Raw genomic sequence first — 20,904 nt, forward strand, 5'->3', positions numbered from 1 at the left:
ATAAAACAAATTTCTAGAACTGCATTCTTTCACCTGCGCAACATTTCCAAAATTAGGAACATCCTGTCTCAAAATGATGCAGAAAAACTAGTCCATGCATTTGTTTCCTCAAGGCTAGATTACTGTAACTCATTACTATCTGGATGTCCTAATATCTTAATAAAAAGCCTCCAATTAATCCAGAATGCCGCAGCCAGAGTCCTGACAGGAACTAGCAAGAGAGATCATATTTCTCCTATATTGGCTTCTCTTCATTGGCTCCCTGTAAAATATAGAATAGAATTTAAAATCCTTCTTCTCACATACAAATCCCTTCATAATCAAGCTCCTTCATACCTTAAAGACCTCATAGTACCATATTATCCCAATAGACCACTTCGCTCTCAGAGTGCAGGCCTACTTGTGGTTCCCAGAGTTCTCAAAAGCAGAATGGGAGGCAGAGCCTTTAGCTATCAAGCTCCTCTCCTGTGGAACCAGCTCTCAGCCTGGGTTCAGGAGGCAGACACTCTCTGTACTTTTAAGGCTAGACTTAAAACCTTCCTCTTTGACAAAGCATATAGTTAGGGCTGGCTTCAGGCAACCCTGAACCATCCCTTAGTTAGTTATGCTGCTATAGGCCTAGACTGCCCGAGGACCATCGGTGCACTGAGCTCCCCTACCCTAACCCCCCCCCTTCTCTCCCACCTCATGTATATTCCACCATTGAATGTTACTAACCTTGTGCTCTCTCTCTCCCCTAGTTTGTGCTCTCTCCCTCCCTCTCTCTCTCTCTCTCTCTCTCTCTCTGTACCTTCTGCAGGTGTCCCTGGTCCTGGAGCTGTTTATCGCTGATGTGCAGTTACTGGCCCCACCAACTTGCAGTGTCTATTTGTTGTTTATTGTTGCTGTTCTTTTCTCTCTGCTCTATCCACTCACCCCAACCAGTCGAGGCAGATGGCCACCCAAACTGAGCCCGGTTCTGCTGGAGGTTTTTTTCTTCCGTTAAAGGGAGTTTTTCCTCTCTACTGTCGCCAAGTGCTTGCTCATAAGGGAATTGTTGGGTTTTTAGTTTTAGTTTTTGTAAAGTGCCTTGAGATGATTTGTATTGTGATTTGGCGCTATACAAATAAAATTGAATTGAATTGAATTGAATTGAATTGAACAGATATGATCAATGTTTTAATAATGCACTAGTTAATAATTTCACAGTTTGGGGATTCCAAGTGAAAGAAAGAGATAAAATATTTAAAAGAATGATCCTAAAATGTGTTAAATAAAATCTTTTGTAGGGGTCAGTCGCTACTGCACACCGGGGCACGAATTCACAAAGCTTCTTAAAATCCTCTCAGAGAGCTCTTGTCTTAGCCTAAACAGTGCTAGATGGGAGTTCTACTCTAAAAGTGATTTAGGAAACTTCTCAGAGCAGCTCTAAGTAAGGAAAGTACAAAAACCTTTATCTCAGTGAGGAGGTGTGGTTGACCCTGTTGCTAGGGATGACGCAGCATTTCAAGGACTGTGATTGGTTGATCAAAAACTGTAAAGGTCTTAAAATGCGCTCTTTGTGAAAATAGAATATATGATAATAGAATGGACAGTGGAATCATAAAATGTTTGTATTAAGAAATGGTATAATCATGAATACAGGCTACTCTATGCAAAGTTTCTGTAGGCTAAATATCTTAAAGTTAATTAAAACAGGCAAATACCTCAGTGTTGTAATTACTTTCATTTTTGGCATTATGGCATTAATACATTGGGTGGGAGTGCATCTCTAAGTTCAACCATAACATCATCGCAATCCAACCTGTAGCATTTAATTAACTCATGATCATTCAGTGTTTGGAGAATATTTCTTCTTTCTGCCATTTTGTCCTCTGCTAAGAAACTCTTAAGCCTCTTAAAGGTCCTCCTACCAACTCTTAACCATTTTAACTTTGGAGCTGTTTTTAGGGCTAAGATGTTTTGTGAATCAGTTTTATCTTTACTAAGATTTAGTCCTAAATATAAGGGAAAATTCTAAGGAAACATCACAATTCTAAAAATTTCATCACTAGGAGCAACTTTTAGGCTCAGGAAGCTTTGTGAATATGGACCCTGATTTCCAGTTCAATCTACAGGTTATGAATTTCAGGTAGGCTTATTTATAACTTGTTACTGTTACTTGTTTTTGTACATAATGTTTTATTTGTGTCTGTTTACAGCACTTTGGCCGACTGCACAGTTTTTTAAGTTCTTTATAAATAAAATTGGTATGATATGATAAATGTTAAATACATATGAGATGAGTTTGGTTGAATATGCAAGTTGAATATTGGATTTGGAGTTGATATCTATCAATCAATCAATCAATCAATCAATCCTACATAGGGCCTTGTATTAGCCACAGGAGAAGGGGCCAAGTGGTAATTTCTAGTCAAAGTCAAAGAGGTACTGTAGGGTGCCCAGGGGGTGTGTGGTACCATTTGCATATCTATTTTTAAATGCCTGTACAATTGCAACCAAATAAGATAGAGCAATAATTCTTTTTGCATATAAAACACTACACTTACACTTACAGTGGTGTGAAAAAGTGTTGGCACCCTTCCTGATTTCTTTTTTTTTTTTGCATGTTTGTCAGACTTTGTTTCAGACCATCAAACAAATTTAAATATAGTTAGTTTTGTTATAGTTATATATGTAGTTTTGCATTTTATATTCCCTTAATAATAAAAACCTTTATTTAAAAACTGCATGATGTGTTTACTCATTTTATTTTTGACTAATATTTAAATTTGTTTGATGATCTGAAACAAAGTGTGACAAACATGCAAAAAAATAAGAAATCAGGAAAGGGGCCAACACTTTTTCACACCACTGTATATATCACACATTCAACATGTCCCAGAGCACTGTTTACCACGAGTAATGGGTTTGCAGAAATCCAGTCAAAAGTGCACACTATAAAATCATTATAATCCAGAACGCGGGTCTTGTTACAGCACTTCCGAGGTTGGAATACACATGATCACGTAGTGAGCATGAACTGTCATGGTCACCAAAGCGGTATATGTACGTGGTCCCATGACAACAGGAAGTGACATCTTTTCCCAGTAATTGTAGGTTTCCCTCGATAAAAAAATCTCTATTGCATGCACTCACACTTGTGCTCTTGTTCTCAATCTGTATTTTACTATTTCACAAAAAACACAAAGACACACCAGACACTCAACACACACTTACCACGCATTAACCACACACTTCCACACCTACATACACATATTTCTGGAACCGTCAAAGCCCGGATGCGCCAAACGGCGTCATGAGCTACCCAAGGCTTTGGTGCTAATCCAAGCATCGGATGAAGATGGAGATTTTGTCCACTCATCTGGTGCAGATACTGCCTACAGTGGAGATGAAGGGATTCATTGAAGGGATAGATCCATCCCATGAAATGTATGTATATATTCATCAAATATTGTTTGTTTCTGAGTTACAGAAAAGTACGGAAAATATCCAACTTTAAAACTTTTGTACCAAATACGCACCATGATGCATGACTCTCATGCTGAACATATCTAATACATCATGTAACTTCTTCTGTGTGCAGTTTTGATGATGTTGAGGAGGAGGAAACTGAGGTCTCCTGAGAAGGAGAGGAAGGAGTCTGCATACAGCAAAGACAGGCTGCAGCAGTCACACCATTGGCAAGCGCTCCAGGTCAGACACACTGCCTGGTGATGTAGCTCACTGGCAAAGTGAAAAGGAGCCTGGCAACTTGCCACATGCCCTACCACATTTCCTGCCCAAAAAAAGACCAGGGCCCGTATTCAAAAAGCTTCTGAGAATCCTCTCAGATTGCTCCTATCTAGGCCTAAGAAGTCCTAGGTGGGAGTTCCTAAACTAAAAGTGATTTAGGAAACTTCTCTGAGTAAGGAAAGTACAAAAATCTTTATCTCAGTGAGGAGGTGTGGTTGACCCCAGTGAAATCATAAAATGTTTGTATTAAGAAATGGTATAATCATGAATACAAGCTACTTTATGCAAAGTTTCTGTTAAAGTTAATTAAAACAGCCAAATGTTGAAAATGTGTCTACCAATTTCTATGCAGTAGTTACTATATGTAAGTGCTTACATTTATTTACCATACTGATGTTATTACTTGTAATCCATTTGAGATTGATGGGAGCCAAATGGCTAACCTTTTACCAATTTAAATGATTGCAGGACAGTCTGTTTACGTTGCACTTATGGATGGCATGCAGACAACAATCCAAGAGAGATGGAAGGAAGTAAAAGAACAAGAAAACTAAACTGGACAGAAGAGACTGGGAAACCAGAAGATTTCTATGTCACTATATGAGGCTGTGAAAGCATTTCAGTGTCATGATTACTAGTGAGTTGTGAAATTTGGGTCACGGATTTCTCCACTCAAAAGCACCCGGAGTCAATACAGTGTTCAATAAAGTGTTTATTTACAAATACAAGGGTTGCAACCTTGAATTATTGTAGGTGGAAGATCAGTCGGATGGAGACAGGAGTAGTCTTCGGTCCGGCTTTAATTAGGGAAAGAGTCAGTGCCGTAACAGCGAACTCATCTCCGGATCGGTGAAATCCTTGGAGTGGTTGTCTCTATGACTTCCTCGGTGATCCACTGCTTCTGCTCCTCACAAAGCTTGGAGTGGAATAAAGAATGAAGAGACGTTAGTGACAATATTGGTCGGTCGAGGTTAACACACCTGGTTCATTGGTTTAGACGCGGAATGGCGTCCTTGCATTCTCCTCAGGCCCGGCTCCGTTACTTAGCGTCGAGAAGCACTCCTTGACCTGATTCTGAATCAGGGATCATTGAATCAGTCCTCTCACACTTCTCGAAATCTCCTCCAAAGGAAAGCAATCCTATGTCTCCTAGCCCGGGATCTCCTTCACCAGGGTAGGCGGGATTCGGTCGTCTCTCCTTGGGTCTCGCTGAGTCAGTGAATGGGTAGTTCCGTGATCTGGAGGATAGACAACAGACAACCTGGCAGCTTGTTGCTGCCCGGTGTCTGCTATTTAAGCAGAGAGGCGAACACAGGTGAAAAGTGTTAACCTAATGAGTCAACTTACTGCGAGTGGGATTACTGCATCCTATTAGTCCTTTCAGAATAAAGCTCCATTCCCGGAAGCTTTATTCTGGAACGTCACAGTACCCCCCCCCTCAAGGGTCGGCTCCCGACGACCCACCCGGTTGGTCCGGGTGTGCCCGGTGAAACTCACGTATCAGGTCCTTTTCGAATATGTCCCTTCTGGCGACCCAGGATCGTTCCTCAGGTCCGTACCCCTCCCAATCAACCAAGTACTGCAGGCCCCTCCCTCTCTTACGAGACCTCAGCAGACTCTTCACTGTGAAGACTGGCTCACCGTCGAGTATACGGACCGGCGGGGGTCCCGGGGTTGGCAGGGACAGTGGGCTTGAGACCACCGGCTTTATTCTGGAGACATGAAAAGTCGGATGGATCTTTAAATGTAGAGGCAATCTGAGTCTCACCGCTGCCAGGTTGATAATCTTTGTGATGGGGAATGGTCCAATAAAGTGGGGGTTGAGTTTGGGCGACGTAGATTTCAGGGGAATATCCCGTGTGGACAGCCAGACCCGCTGTCCCAACTTATATACCGGTGCAGCTCTCCTCCGCTTGTTTGCCTGTGCAGAACATGAAGAGACAGACTTTAACAGCTGCTGCTTAGCCTTACGCCAGGCAAGGTGCTGCTGCGGACGGAACGGTGGTCTCCAGATCCTGATTCTCAAACACAGGAGGCTGAAAACCCGAAACTACCTGGAAAGGTGAGAGACCGGTGGCAGCTGAGGGGAGACTGTCATGGGCATACTCAACCCAAGTTAAATTACTGACCCACGATTCCGGGTGTCGGGCACACAAGGTTCTGAGTCTGCTTTCTAGCTCCTGGTTTAATCTCTCCGTCTGGCCGTTCGATTGAGGGTGGAAACCCGAGGAGAGGCTCACCGAGATGTCCAGTAGTTTGCAGAACTCCCTCCAGAACTTTGCCACGAACTGGGGGCCCCTATCAGACACAATGTCCTGGGGTAGTCCGTGCAAACGGAAGACATGATCTGCCAGGATTCGGGCCATCGCCGGCGCAGACGGGAGCTGAGGAAGGGGCACAAAATGGACCATCTTAGAAAAACGGTCGCAGACTGTCAGAATAGTGGTCATACCTTGAGACTTGGGGAGCCCGGTAACGAAGTCCAATGCTATGTGGGACCAGGGACGTCTGGGTATCGGCAACGGGTGTAGGAGGCCGGCTGGTGACTGGTGAGACGCCTTCATCTGAGCGCAGATAGTACAGGCGTTTACGTAGCTTATAGTGTCCTTACGAACCGATGGCCACCAAAACCGTTGTTTCATCACCTCCAAGGTCCGTGATACCCCAGGGTGGACGTGAAGATGGGAGTCATGACATAGGGCAAGGACTCTTGTCCGGAACCGAGCTGGAACAAAAAGGCGACCACTGGGACAGGCGTTAGGTCTGGTGTTGCCAGTGGACCGCATGATATCCTGTTCCAGAGTCACCCGCGCCGCTCCCAGGCGGGTTGTAGTGGGCAGGATGAACTTCGGTTCCTCCTCCGCATCTGATGGTGCATGTATCCGGGATAGTGCATCCGCCTTGCTGTTCTGGGTTCCTGGGCGAAAAGACAGCTTAAATTGGAACCTTTCAAAGAATATCACCCATCGGGCCTGGCGTGAATTTAACCTCTTTGCCGTCTTCAAGTACTCTAGGTTTTTATGATCGGTTAGCACCGTGAAAGGGTGCTTCGCCCCCTCCAGCCAGTGGCGCCACTCCTCCAGCGCCAGTTTGACTGCCAGCAGCTCCTTGTTGCCCACATCATAGTTCCGTTCATGGGAACTCAACTTCTTTGAGAAGAAAGCGCAGGGATGAACCAGGGAGTCCGCAGGGTCCTTCTGCGAGATGACTGCTCCCACTCCCGTGTCCGACGCATCTACTTCTACCAGGAAGGGCAGGTTCCACGTTAGGGAATTTCAGGATGGGGGCAGTGGTAAACAGTTCCTTGAGCATATCAAATGTTTCCTGAGCCTTTGGGGTCCATGCAAACCGTACCTTGGAGGAGGTGAGACGGTGTAGGGGTGCTGCTACCCCACTATAGTTTCTAATAAAGCATCTGTAAAAGTTTGCGAACCCCAGGAAGCTCTGTAACTGTCTCCTAGAGGAGGGTACTGGCCATTCTCTAACCGCTCGCACCTTATCTGGGTCCATTGTGATCTCTCCGGGTCGGATCACGAACCCAAGGAACGAGGTCAACTTAGTGTGAAACTCACATTTTTCTAATTTGACGTATAGGCGATTCTGCAGCAAGCGCTGCAGGACCGCCCGTACGTGGTGGGGGTGTTCGGTATCAGAACTGGAGAACACGAGGATATCGTCCAAGTATACAAAGACGAACCGATTTATCATGTCTTCAAGCACATCATTTACCAGATTTTGGAAAACCGCGGGGGCGTTGGTGAGGCCAAACGGCATCACCAGATATTCGTAATGGCCCGAGGGAGTGTTAAAGGCGGTCTTCCATTCATCCCCCTCCCTTATTCGCACCAGATGATAGGCGTTTCGTAGGTCTAACTTGGTGAAGATCTTTGCATCTTGTAGTAACTCAAAAGCCGATGCCAATAAGGGAAGGGGGTACCGGTTCTTAACAGTGATCTCATTCAGTCCTCGACAATCGATGCACGGCCTCAGACCTCCGTCCTTCTTGGCCACAAAGAAGAACCCCACGCCTGCAGGGGACTTGGATGGTCTTATTAAGCCTGAATTTAGTGAATTCTGAATATACTCCTCCATTACCTGCTTCTCTGGTTGGGACAGGGGGAAGAGACGACCCCGAGGCGGAGATGTTCCCGGAAGTAGGTCTATGGCGCAGTCATACGGTCTGTGTGGTGGTAAAGAGGTCGCTTTGTCCTTGTTGAAAACCTCTCGGAGATCATGATAGACCGCCGGGACCGATGACAAATCCGGCTCAGAGAATTCCTGTGGGGGCGTACATATAGCAGACACAGCATGTTGCAAGCAATTCACATGGCATGACGGACACCAATTTAGTACCCTTCCCGTCTTCCAGTCAATGTAAGGGTTATGTCTCTGAAGCCAGGTAATTCCCAGCACAATAGTGGGCTCATGCGTATTGATCACGTGGAAGGACACAGTTTCTTGGTGATTATCAATAGCCATGAACATGGGTGCTGTAATGTCTCTTACGTGGTGTAAAGTTATATTATTAAAAGACCTCACCTTCACAGGTTGTGGTAGTGGAATTGTCTCTACCCCCAGTTGAGGGAGTAAGGACTGAGAGATGAAGTTTGTATCGGCACCTGAGTCAATAAGGGCATCCCATCTTAGTTGACGCGGTGGAGTCCCGATAGTGATAGTGGTGAGGGAGCGAAGGCTTGATTCCTGATTCTGGTTCTGATCTTTTGCCTGCACCCGCTCCCTCTGCTGGGTCTCGACCCTTCGTGGGCCTCCTCCTCGTCGACTCTGAGGAGTTACTCTGACACTACCGCGCTCCCACTGCATTGGCTCTGGGCTGTCAGCTTCCCCTTCCATATCATACTTAGGCACCGGTGACCTTCCTCTGTCGGGTAGCCGACGTGTCAGCCGGGTCTCCACGACCCGCTCCTGGTGACGCTGATCCAATCGTGTGACAGTGTCTATAAGAGAGGTTAGATCCTTTGGGCGCGGTTGATGAGCCAAATCGTCTTTTAACCGCTCGTTTAATCCTAAATAGAAATGGTCGTATAGTGCGGGCGCTCCCCAAGGGCTCTCTTCCGCCAACATCTGGAACTGGATGATATACCTCCTGAGCGAACCGCTCCCTTGCTTTAATCGAGCCAGGCGAGTGGTGGCCTCGACTTCTGGTCGAACTGGGTCAAATATCTGTATCAGATGTTCGCTGAAGCTAGCAAATGACGCGCAGCAAGAAGCTCTGCGTCTCCATGCAGCCGTTTCCCATTTAGCGGCTTTGCCTCCCAATAATGAGAGGACATAGGCGACCTTGGCTTGTTCAGTAGGAAAGTTCGAGGGTTGCATTGAAAAGTTTATCTCACACTGTGTTAAAAATGTGCGGCTTACTCCCACTTCTCCATTATACCGAACAGGGGTGGCCTACTCCCACTTCTCCATTATACCGAACAGGGGTGGCCAACTTCAACTCCCCTCCTTCTCTAAAACGAGTTGTAGCCGGGGAGTCAGGGAGTGGAACTGCCGCAGGATCCGGGAAAGGAAGACGTTGTAGTAGTTGAGTCAGTTGATCCGTCATCTGATCCATCGACTGAGAAATCTTCCCTAATTTTTCCTCATGGTTTAGAATGGCGGATTCTACTCCAGACTTCCAGGGGTCCTGGGTGGAGGATCCGCGACCCAATCTTTGGCCAGGTTGTTCTGTCATGATTACTAGTGAGTTGTGAAATTTGAGTCACGGATTTCTCCACTCAAAAGCACCCAAAGTCAATACAGTGTTCAATAAAGTGTTTATTTACAAATACAAGGGTTGCAACCTTGAATTATTGTAGGTGGAAGACCAGTCGGATGGAGACAGGAGTAGTCTTCGGTCTGGCTTTAATTAGGGAAAGAGTCAGTGCCGTAACAGCGAACTCATCTCCGGATCGGTGAAATCCGTGGAGTGGATGTCTCTATGACTTCCTCGGTGATCCACTGCTTCTGCTCCTCACGAAGCTTGGAGTGGAATAAAGAATGAAGAGACGTTAGTGACAATATTGGTCGGTCGAGGTTAACACACCTGGTTCATTGGTTTAGACGTGGAATGGCGTCCTTGCATTCTCCTCAGGCCCGGCTCCATTACTTAGCGTCGAGAAGCACTCCTTGACCTGATTCTGAATCAGGGATCATTGAATCAGTCCTCTCACACTTCTCGAAATCTCCTCCAAAGGAAAGCGATCCTACGTCTCCTAGCCCGGGATCTCCTTCACCAGGGTAGGCGGGATTCGGTCGTCTCTCCTTGGGTCTCGCTGAGTCAGTGAATGGGTAGTTCCGTGATCTGGAGGATAGACAACAGACAACCTGGCAGCTTGTTGCTGCCCGGTGTCTGCTATTTAAGCAGAGAGGCGAACACAGGTGAAAAGTGTTAACCTAATGAGTCAACTTACTGCGAGTGGGATTACTGCATCCTATTAGTCCTTTCAGAATAAAGCTCCATTCCCGGAAGCTTTATTCTGGAACGTCACATTTCAGTAGTTGGTGTGATCACTCTGCTGATGGAAGGTTGTGACAGAAATCATCATTACTGCACTGTTGCATATTTCCAGTTGCCAAATACCTCAATGTTGTAATCATGTTCATTTCTGGCGTTATGGCATTACTACGTTGGATGGGAGATGTAAGCGCAACTCTAATAAGTTTGACCACAAACATTATCCCATCGCGATCCAACTTGTAGCATTTAATTAACTCATGATCATTTAGTGTTAGGAGAATATTTCTTTCTGCCATTTTGTCCTCTGCTAAAGAAACTCTTAAGCCTCTTAAAAGTCCTCCTCTCTACTCTTAACCATTTTTACCTTAGGAGCAGTTTTAATGGCTAAGATGTTTCATGAATCATTTTTATCTTTACTAAGATTTAGTCCTAAATTTAAGGGGAAATTCTAAGGAAACGTCATAATTCTAAGAATTTTCTTAGATTTTTGTCACTAATAGCAACTTTTAGGCTTAGGAAGCTTTGTGAAAGCTTTGATTTATGCCATTTTTGTTCGGCCTTTCTGCACTCCCTTTTCTGTGCCCTGACCAAGTCATCATTTCTCCACGGCGTCTTTTGCCTGTTCCTGGTTACTTTATCTTTAACAGGAGCAATCAAATCTATGACATTTAGAACACTGAAGTATATGAATTCAACAAATCTTCAACTTGAGGCATTTTCAAACCTAATCATCTCCATAAACAGTGTCCTGGTGTTATCATTTTTGTGTCTTTTTTTAACAAATGTAGGTCCAGCTGCATCTTTGGGAATTATGGATAAATCAAAAAAGGGGTGGACTGGTGTTGATGATAATACCCGTGACCTTGCCAGGTTAGGAGTAAAGGGCACCATTTTAATTCCTGATTTCGCCAAGGTTTCCAAATGATTTGGAAATCCCATTGGTAAAGCTGGGGATGGAATGGACAATAATGAGTCTGTAGAGGGTGTGGATGCAGCTGGGGGTGTCCAGGACAGTGGAGGGGGCAACAATGGAAGTGCTGTTGAGGGGGGATCCATTGCTGGTGAGGTATGAGTGCTTTCTTCACCCCTCTCCTCTCTCAGAGGAGCCCTTCACTGTTCAGACGACCGTCCAGACCCAGTCTGGTGCCTCAGAGAGCGGGCATGGTTATACGTTAGCCGTCTCACTCCACTTCTGCTCAGGTATGGGCCCTTTCCCTTGAACAGGTCATCATGACAAGTTGAAGTTACCAATGAAATGCACTCCTCTTATCTCACAGGCCTTGGACAGCCATGTGTTCAATGCAAACACTGACTGAATTTATTAATCCTCCTGTCAATGTTTGGGACAGGCCCACTAGTAAATGACTGGATTTTCAGTTTGTCAAGTTTCTCTAATAATTTAGAGAAATCCTGTTTTAAAACGTCTGATTCTCACTTTCTGGTGTCCACTGCACCCACATGCAGGATCAGCTGTTTGACTCCTTAGTGTTTTGAGATGACCTGGGGGAGGAGAGCTGCTATATCAGTGACCATGGCACTTGGGTAATAATTCTGCTGTTTATGTCACTGATAGCAGCATCTCCAAGCAGCAGGATATCTCTGTCCTTCATATTTGGCACAGATTCTTTGTCTCTATCTCTCTGACTAGTTCCATGGCTCCCATTTTTAAAATGATTACTTTTTTGTGCTTTTTCTCAGTCACAGCAGACATTTCTTGCTCAATAGAATTTAGGTCAGACAGTGGTTGAAACCTGTTACTGAGCTGTATGTTTGATGATGCTACATATGCTCCTGGGGTACCAGCATTCTTCTTTCTAATTTTGATTTTCTAATTTAATCTTCTTTCTGCTTTGGCACCAAGTTTATTCCGGGAGGCTTAATTTTGATCAATTCCCACTTTTGAAAATTTTGGGAAAGACACTGTATTGTCCAAGTTCAGAGTAGCATTTTGGTCAACATAGCACTTATTATTGATAGTAGGTTTTGCGTTCTTACCACTGGGTCTGAATAGGAACGTGTCGAGAAGTCCTTTTTCAGATTCCAGAGCAAGAATCTTCATTTGTAACACATTGATTTCCTGAAGATATATCCAGCAGTTTTGGCACAATGTGTTTTCTTTTCCAGACATGTTGAAAAATAAATGATCCGTGGCTGTAGTGATTCCATTGGCCAGATTAGTTGTTAAAAGCAAGAGTAAAATCCTCACTGTGGTGTGGTGTGAAAGGAGTTTATTCAACTTTTTTTATTTGAGGGATTTTGAGGGATACAGCTATGACATTTCTGTATTTATAAAAATATTTGTAAAAAAAAAGAAATTTTCTTTTTTTTGTGGTTTATTGCACTTTCTAGCTATTTCTTTAGTTAGTGTGGACTTATTACATACATATTATTCAAATTTGGGGTATAAGGGTTGCATTGATACATGGCAAATTTAAATGCTCCAAAAAATGGCACTACAGCATATAAAAATGTAAATGTCTGCTCTGGCAGAGTTGATCTATGGTAGGTTTTTTATGGTTAAGAATCTATGAGTAATTTTGTTGGTTGTAACTTAGTCAGTTTGTTGAGGCTCATAATATGTGCAATATCAATATCAGATCTTTTATTTAGTTCTAAAGTTATGTTGGTCACCCCTGAAATTTGATGCCTAATCTCTAAGTTCCTATGTACATACATCCACGTAAACTCAGTCACCATAGCACATAAATATCAGGTATATGTGTGCATTGCATTCCTCAACAACACCAAATGCTGTAATTGTTAAGTTAGCTAGACCTCTGAGACGGTCAACCCCTGTGACGCTGTTTCCTGGTAAGAGAATTCACTTCCTGTTGTAAGTGTGTTGTACTGTGTGCTCGTCTATGGATTAGCAACAGACTAGCTTTAGTCTAACACACCAAAAAACTACCTAAACTCTCTGAACAAATCAATAACCACTACATATTTTATAGAATAGACTTTAAAACAACACTGCTTGTGTATAGCGCCAAATTACAATTCAGTCATCTCAAGGCACTTTACAAAAAAGAGAAAAACAAACAAATCCCTCTCCTCCTGCCTTGTGCTCGCTCTCTCCCCTAGTTTGTGCTCTCTCCCTCTCTCTCTTTTCTCTCTCTGTACCTTCTGCAGGTGACCCTGGTCCTGGAGCTGTATATCGCTGATGTGCAGTTACTGGCCCCACCAACCTGCAGTGTCTATTTGTTGTTTATTGTTGCTGTTCTTCTCTCTCTGCTCTATCCACTCACCCCAACTGGTCGAGGCAGATGGCCGCCCATACTGAGCCTGGTTCTGCTGGAGGTTTTTTTTTCCGTTAAAGGGAGTTTTTCCTCTCCACTGTCGTTAAGTGCTTGCTCATAAGGGATTTGACGGGTTTTTAGTTTTAGTTTTTGTAAAGTGCCTTGAGATGATTTGTATTGTGATTTGGTTCTATACAAATAAAACTGAATTGAATAAAAATGAAATAGCTTTTTTATCTTTATTCCACTCAAGCCAAGGCACATGATGCAGCTCTACACATTGTAAATACAATGAACATACACTGCACAAGATGATCTGTTTTAACCCGTAACAGCCCATGGTAACACAGGTTTCAAAAACCCCTTAAAAGTTTTAAAGCCTTTTCAATGCACTGGAGAGTTTTTTGTACAACTTTATCCTTGATCTTACCTCATGAAGTCCCTAAGTGACATCTACTGAACATCCTGGTGCTATGGGAATTTGTGTACCCATGACATCCTTCCATCCATTATCTATACCCGCTTATTGCTAACCAGGGTCACAAGGATCTGCTGGAACCTATTACTCATAACATAATTTTAAAAATTGTTGTTTGTGATGCCTGTGTTGCACCTGGTTTTTGTGGGTTAGTGTATATTTTGGAGACAGTGTAGGGAGATTCAAAATAAAAGTTAGGTTTTAGAAACTGTTTCAATAACAAATGCAATGATGCATGATATGAAAAATGAAGACAGATGAGTGGCAGGCATGACCCTCTTACCATGGCACCAACACTGTACGTGGCTGCTGGAGTGAACGTGTGATTGTAGGGGTCGGCAGCATATACTCGTCCGTAACTGAAGAAACACGAGATAACAGAGGGTGAAAGTTAAATTGTGTCCAATCATTAGAAAATGAAACAAAACTTATTTGAAATCATTATCTCAGGAACAATAGTATCCTCTCTAATTTCAATGCCAGTCAATTGTGAAAATATGTGTGGTCCAGAGTGTTTTTATTTTTCATTTTAGTCAACCTCCTGTGTACAGACCTGTAACATAATATTCTCAAGTGATGTGATTAAATAGTCTAGAAAATTAAGGAAATTTGAAAACGATTTCCACTGATTCATAGAAACAGAAACTTTATACATAAATTATTAGTGATAACTTTATTTATATAAAGAAACAGACAGCTTAAATGTTTATTTCTAGTAAGCAGAACAACTAGCCCACTCTTTCCCCCCTTTCTTCTCTCCCTGTCCTATCCCAGTCATGACAAGGGCCAATCTGGTGCCAGGCCTGTGCCTGTAATTGAGATGATTTGCATAGTGGCCAAGTGGTTGAAGCGATTAGAAGTTAATCCTGATTAGTTTTGGACATTGCTATTCACCAGGCAGCCCCCCAGCACCCGCACTCAACCCAGCACTGTGTTTGACCTATCTTATCTCACAGCGCAGAACCCTAACCCATCATCAGTGTGTGTGTGTGTGTGTGACAGACACATGAGAGAGTGTGCTAAGACACAGCTACAACACAAATTCAAATGCAATTTGAGTCAAATGCATTTTTAAAGAGAACCTGAGGTGAAAAGATAAATGTAGGAACAACATTTTCACCAGCTCTACAAAACTACTAATCACTACGAGCGGTTTAGGTAGAGAGTGAATATTCTGGAAAGAAAATGATGATGGAAATCATTCTTACAGTACGTATATCTGTGCCAGCTGCTTTGCGGCTTTATTCAGGCAAAGTGGTGATTTGATCAGGGTGCCTATCCTCACCTGATCACAATGACAATGCTAATAGGGAACATGATGGTTTAAATTTCATGTGGAGGTTTCACTCCAAATTGCAAATCTACCTCATGGTGATGAAGAAAATATGAACGTTTCACCAAAGTCAACGAGTTATCTTCTGTATGTATAGAACTGAAAGACAATTCATTCAGCATTTTTGAGATTTGGACTAAAGTGGTGGAACAATCAGTAGATCACCTTATAATTCATAAATCTGGGACCAGTTTCCATTGTATCTCTGTAAGTGACCAGTGAGGCCCATTCTGGCGTGAAAAGGTTTTCACAATAATTGCATATGACAACAAATCTCAATGAATATAAGAAGGTACCACCACTTTTTCTGCTACTTATTTGCTCATTGCTTCTTGTTGTTTCTCTGTTGCCTAAGAGCTATGTCTTTAGGCTGTGTAGCCTGTGCTAATCAACGTGCTATTTGTCCTGTAGATGATAATTTGGATCATGGACACCAGAGCATGCCCACATGCCTTGATTTGTACTTTGTTGTAATGCCAGTATTGTGAGGATGCCCTACATATGGCTTCCTCTTGGTGAGACTTTGTACTGAAAGAGAAAGGATTATGTGTTTGGCTTCCCATTTGAACAACTAGCAAATGATTAAGACTTAAGTCAGAATGAGGCTTGATGCAAGTCGTTAATGGAGGTCAACCGCAACAGATACCTGTTGTGTAAAAAAACAGTTCTACTTGTCATTGCATATCGTCCACCTGTCCCTTACTCAGAGTTTTTTACTGAATTTCCAGACTTTCTATCTGACTTATTGCTTAGTTCAGGTAAAGTCATTATAGTAGGAGATTTTAACATTCATGTAGATGTTTAGTTTCAGCACTGCATTTAATTCACTATTAGATTTATTTGGTTTCTCTCAAAATGCAAATAAACCCATCCACAGTTTTAATTCAATTCAGTTTAGTTCAGTTTTATTTGTAAAGCACCGAATCACAATTCAATCATCTCAAGGCACTTTACAAAAAAGAAAAAAACCCAACATATCCCTCATGAGCAGCACTTGGCAACAGTGAAGAGGAAAAACTCCTTTTAATGGAAGGCAAAACCTCCAGCAGAACCAGGGTCAGTTTGGGCGGCCATCTGTCTCGACCGGTTGGGGTGAGTGGATAGAAGAGAGAGAGAAGAACAGCAACAATAAACAACAAATACACACTGTGGGTTGGTGGTGCCAGTAACTGCAGACCAGCAATATACAGCTCCAGGACCCGGGACACCTGCAGAAGGTACAGAAAGAGAGAGGACAGAAAGAGAGGGACAGATCACAAACTAGGGGAGAGAGAAGGTATTGACATCGAAGGGAATATACATGTGAGGGGGGAGGAGATGGGAAGGGAGGGGAGGGGAGTAGAGGGGCAGGTAGGGTAGGGTAGGGGAGCTCAGTGCACCAATGGCGAGTCCTCAGGCAGTCTAGGCCAGTAGCAGCATAACTAAGGGATGGTTCGGGGTTACCTGAACCAGCCCTAAGTATAAGCTTTGTCAAAAAGGAAGGTGTTAAGTCTAGCCTTAAAAGTACAGAGTGTCTGCCTCCTGCACCGAGATTGGGAGCTGGTAACACAGGAGAGGAGCTTGATGGCTAAAGGCTCTGCCACCCATTCTGCTTTTGGAAACTCTGGGAACCACAAGTAGACCTGCACTCTGAGACTGAAGTGCTCTATTGGGATAATATGGTACTATGAGGTCTTTAAGGTATGAAGGAGCTTGATCATGAAGGGATTTTTATGTGAGGAAAAGGATTTTAAATTCTATATGGTATTTTACAGGGAGCCAATGAAGAGAAGCTAATAAAGGAGAAATGTGATCTCTCTTGCTTGTTCCTGTCAGGACTCTGGCTGGAGCATTTTGGATTAACTGAAGGCTTTTTATGGAGACACTGGGACATCCAGTTACATTAATCTAGCCTTGAACTAACGAATGCATTAACTAATTTTTCTGCATCATTTTGAGACAGGATTCTCCTAATTTTGGCAATATTGCGTAAGTGAAAGAAAGCGGTTCTAGAGATTTGTTTTATGTGTGAATTAAAGGACATAACCTGGTCAAAAATAACTCCAAGGTAGTAGTGCTGGAGGCCAGGGCTATGCCATCTAAAGTAGCTATATTATTAGAAAAACTGTTTCTGAGGTTTTCAGGCCCAAATACAATAAATTCTGTTTTCTCTGAGCTTAAAAGTAGAAAGTTACTGGTTATCCAGGCCTTTAAACACCCTGAAGTCTGGCTAAGTGGCCTGTGTTATCAGGTTTCATAGACAGATAAAGCTGTCATCTGCATAACAGTGGTAATTAATAGAGTACTTCCTAATAACGTTGCCTAAAGGAAGCATGTATAAGGTGAACAGAATAGGTCCTAGCACAGAACCTTGTGGAACTCTATAACTAACTTTTGTGCACATGGAAGTTCATCATGGATAAGAACAAATTGGAATCTGTCCAATAAATAAGATTGGAACCATTTCAATGTTGTTCCTTTGATTCCAGTCACATGTAATAAGATGGTTAATGGTGTCAAATGCAGCACTAAGGTCTAGCATGACAAATATAGAAACAAGTCCATTATCTGAGGCTAAGAGAAGATCATTGGTGACTTTTAACAGTGCTGTTTCTGTACTATGATGTGCTCTACATCCTGATTGAAAATCTTCAAATAGTTCATTTCTGTGTAAGTGCTCTAATAGCTGCTTAGCAACAGCTTTTTCAAAGATTTTAGAAATAAATGGTAGGTTGGATATTGGCCAAGACTCCTGAATCAAGACTAGGATTTTTGAGTAGGGGTTTTGATTACTGCAGTCTTAAAAGTAGTACATAGTACTACTGAGGTACATAGTTACGTGGTTATGGGTGGGCATATAATTGATATCCACCTCTGTTTTTTTAGTTTGTTAGAGAGAGTGCGGGCGGGTCTGTGTATTTTTTAAGTTGACCGCTATTTTCTTTGATCATTGTGATTACTTTGGTTATATTTTTGTGCACGTTGTCATGAGTTGATTATCTTTTTTGGTTAATAAACAGTTAAACTTAAGTTCAAAGTCTTCCTCCCTCTGAGCTCCTCTTTCAATACTCTCCTCTCGTCTCCTCTCCTCTCCTCTCCCCTCACTTTGTGCCTTCTCTCTCCCATAGTTTGTGTGCTCTCTCTCTCTCTCTCTCTCTGTCTCTCTGGAGGTGTTCCTGTTCCTGGAGCTGTACATTGCTGATGTGCAGGTACTGGCCCAACCAATCTGGAATGGTTTCTTTGGATGCAAGAACGTATCAAACTCAGTGTCTCAGGCTCCAACGAGGGTTGCTGAAATTTGGAAGTAAAAATCATTTGGTTCAAGGTCAAATAGACAGGGTCAACCCATGTCTCCACAGTATGTGTCTTCCTCTATCCCAAATTATTCTCTCCACCAGCTAAGTGTTAAGATATCCCAAGTGACTAGAAATAACCTCAGGGTGATAAGTAAGATTTACAAAACTGTAAACACTTTGTTTGAGGTGATGTATGTATGTGTTGGTCAGGCCTTCCTGATCAGAATCAGAATCAGAATCAGAATCAGAATCAGAATGAGCTTTATTGCCAAGTGTGTGCACACACACACACAAGGAATTTGTTTAGGTACAGGGGGGGTACTCCAGTGCAAACAGATATAAATACAAATGCTACAAGAGTCAAACAGTAAACATAAATGCTACAGAAATGCTACAAAAAACTAAAAGAAAAATGCACAGATAACCTGAAAAACAGGATGAAAGGGGAACTAATTGGTGTGCAAAGAGCAAAAAGGTGCCAGTGTCATAGTGCAGGTGGTGGAAGGGAATGATGGAGAGCTACGAGTTTAAGAGTTGGATGGCCTGAGGGAAGAAGCTTCCTTTGTGCCGGGCTGTCTTGATGTTTGGAGCTCTGAAGCGCCGGCCAGAGGGTAAGAGCTGGAAGAGGTGGTGGCTCGGGTGGGTGGCATCCAGAGTGATTTTCTGAGCTCTTTTTCTCACTCTGGAGGTGAACAGGTCTTGGAGGGTGGGTAGGGTAACACCGATGATCTTCTCAGCAGTCCGAACTGTCCTCTGAAGTCTTCGGATGTCTGATTTAGAGGCGGAACTAAACCAGACAGTGATGGAGGAGCACAGGACAGACTCGATGACCACTGAGTAGAACTGGGTCAGCAGCGTCTGTGGAAGGTTGAACTTCAGCTGGCGCAGGAAGTACAACCTCTGCTGGGCCTTCTTCGTGATGGAGTCAATGTGGAAGTTCCACTTCAGGTCCTGAGAGATGGTGGTGCCCAGGAACCTGAATGACTCCACTAGTGCCACAGTGCTGTTCATAATGGTGAGAGGGGGGTGGGTGGGGGCATTTCTCCTGAAGTCCATAACCATCTCCACTGTTTTGAGCGTGTTTAGCTCCAAGTTGTTGTGACTGCACCAGCAAGCCAGCCGCTCCACCTCCTGTCTGTATGCAGACTCTTCACCGTCCTGGATGAGACCAATGACAGTGGTGTCATCTGCAAACTTCAGGAGCTTCACAGAGGAGTCACGGGAGGTGCAGTTGTTTGTGTAGAGGGAGAAGAGCAGTGGGGAGAGAACACACCCCTGGGGGGCGCCGGTGCTGGTGATGCGGGAGCCAGCACCATCCTCACTAGCTGTTGCCTATCCGTCAGGAAGCTGACAGGTAGAGTCGGGAACGGAGAGCTGGGAGAGTTTATTCTGGAGGAGTGATGGGATGATGGTGTTGAATGCCGAGCAGAAGTCCACAAACAGAATCCTTACATAAGTCCCTGGTTTGTCCAGATGTTGCAGGATGTAGTGCAGCCCCATATTGACTGCATCATCCACGGACCGATTGGATCAGTAGGCAAACTGCAGGGGGTCCAGGAAGGGTCCAGTGACATTCTTCAGGTGGGCCAACACCAGTCTTTCAAAGGACTTCATGGCCACAGATGTCAGAGCCACTGGTCTGTAGTCATTGAGTCCCGTGATTTTTGGCTTCTTGGGGATGGGAATGATGGTGGAGCGTTTGAAGCATGCAGGGACTTCACACAGCTCCAGTGATCTGTTGAAGATCAGAGAGAAGATGGGAGCCAGCTGGTCAGCACAGGTTCTGAGGCATGTTGGTGAAACCCCATCTGGTCCTGGTGCTTTCTTTCTCTTCTGCTTCCTGAAGAGCCAACACACATCGTCCACACTGGTCTGAAGTATCGGAGCGGGGGAGAGGGGGTTGATGGTGTTAATGGTTGCTCTGGAGGACAATCAGAGCGGGTGGGGGGTGATTCAAATCTGCAATAGAACTCAGATTCAGATCGTTCACCAGCGTTTGATTGCCTCTTGAGGAGGGGGATGGAGTCCTATAGTTGGTTATTGTCCTCAGGCCTCTCCACACTGAAGCAGAGTCGTTAGCTGTAAACTGGTTTTCCAGCTTTTTGGAGTAGCTCCTCTTAGCTGCTCTGATCTCTGATCTCATCTCTGATGAGTGAGAAGCTGCTCAGAATGGGTGTCAGCTCCTCCAATGTCTCCTGGATTTCTGATTGTCTGACAGGCACCAATTTGTGCGGCCGGGGAGCTCCCTGTTTGATACTGTGATCAGTAATATGGGTGCATCACAGGTAACTGTCCTGTCTCCTTTTCTGTTCACCCTATACACCTTAGACCTCCAGCCTGCAGAAGTTCTCTGGTGACTCTGCGGTGTTTGGGTGTATCAGGGATGGACAGGAGGTGGAGTACGGAACACT

The 20,904-nt window shown here is 43.9% G+C and overlaps 1 protein-coding gene across 8 annotated transcripts in view; it reads right to left on the reverse strand.

The window, feature by feature from the left end:
- The window catches only part of rbfox1 (RNA binding fox-1 homolog 1), a 154,424-nt gene that overhangs the window by 35,749 nt on the left and 97,771 nt on the right, over window positions 1-20,904 (reverse strand). For all 8 annotated transcript variants that reach the window (XR_003296687.1, XR_003296686.1, XR_003296685.1 and 5 more), the window contains one exon: window positions 14,169-14,244. Coding sequence is in view for 5 of the 8 variants with exons in the window: in XM_026324789.2 (XP_026180574.1) it covers window positions 14,169-14,244 (76 nt within the window). In the remaining 3 variants the exon portion in view is untranslated. The remainder of the gene's footprint in view (window positions 1-14,168; window positions 14,245-20,904) is intronic.

Source organism: Mastacembelus armatus, chromosome 8, assembly GCF_900324485.2.
Source record: "Mastacembelus armatus chromosome 8, fMasArm1.2, whole genome shotgun sequence".
NCBI lineage: Eukaryota > Metazoa > Chordata > Actinopteri > Synbranchiformes > Mastacembelidae > Mastacembelus > Mastacembelus armatus.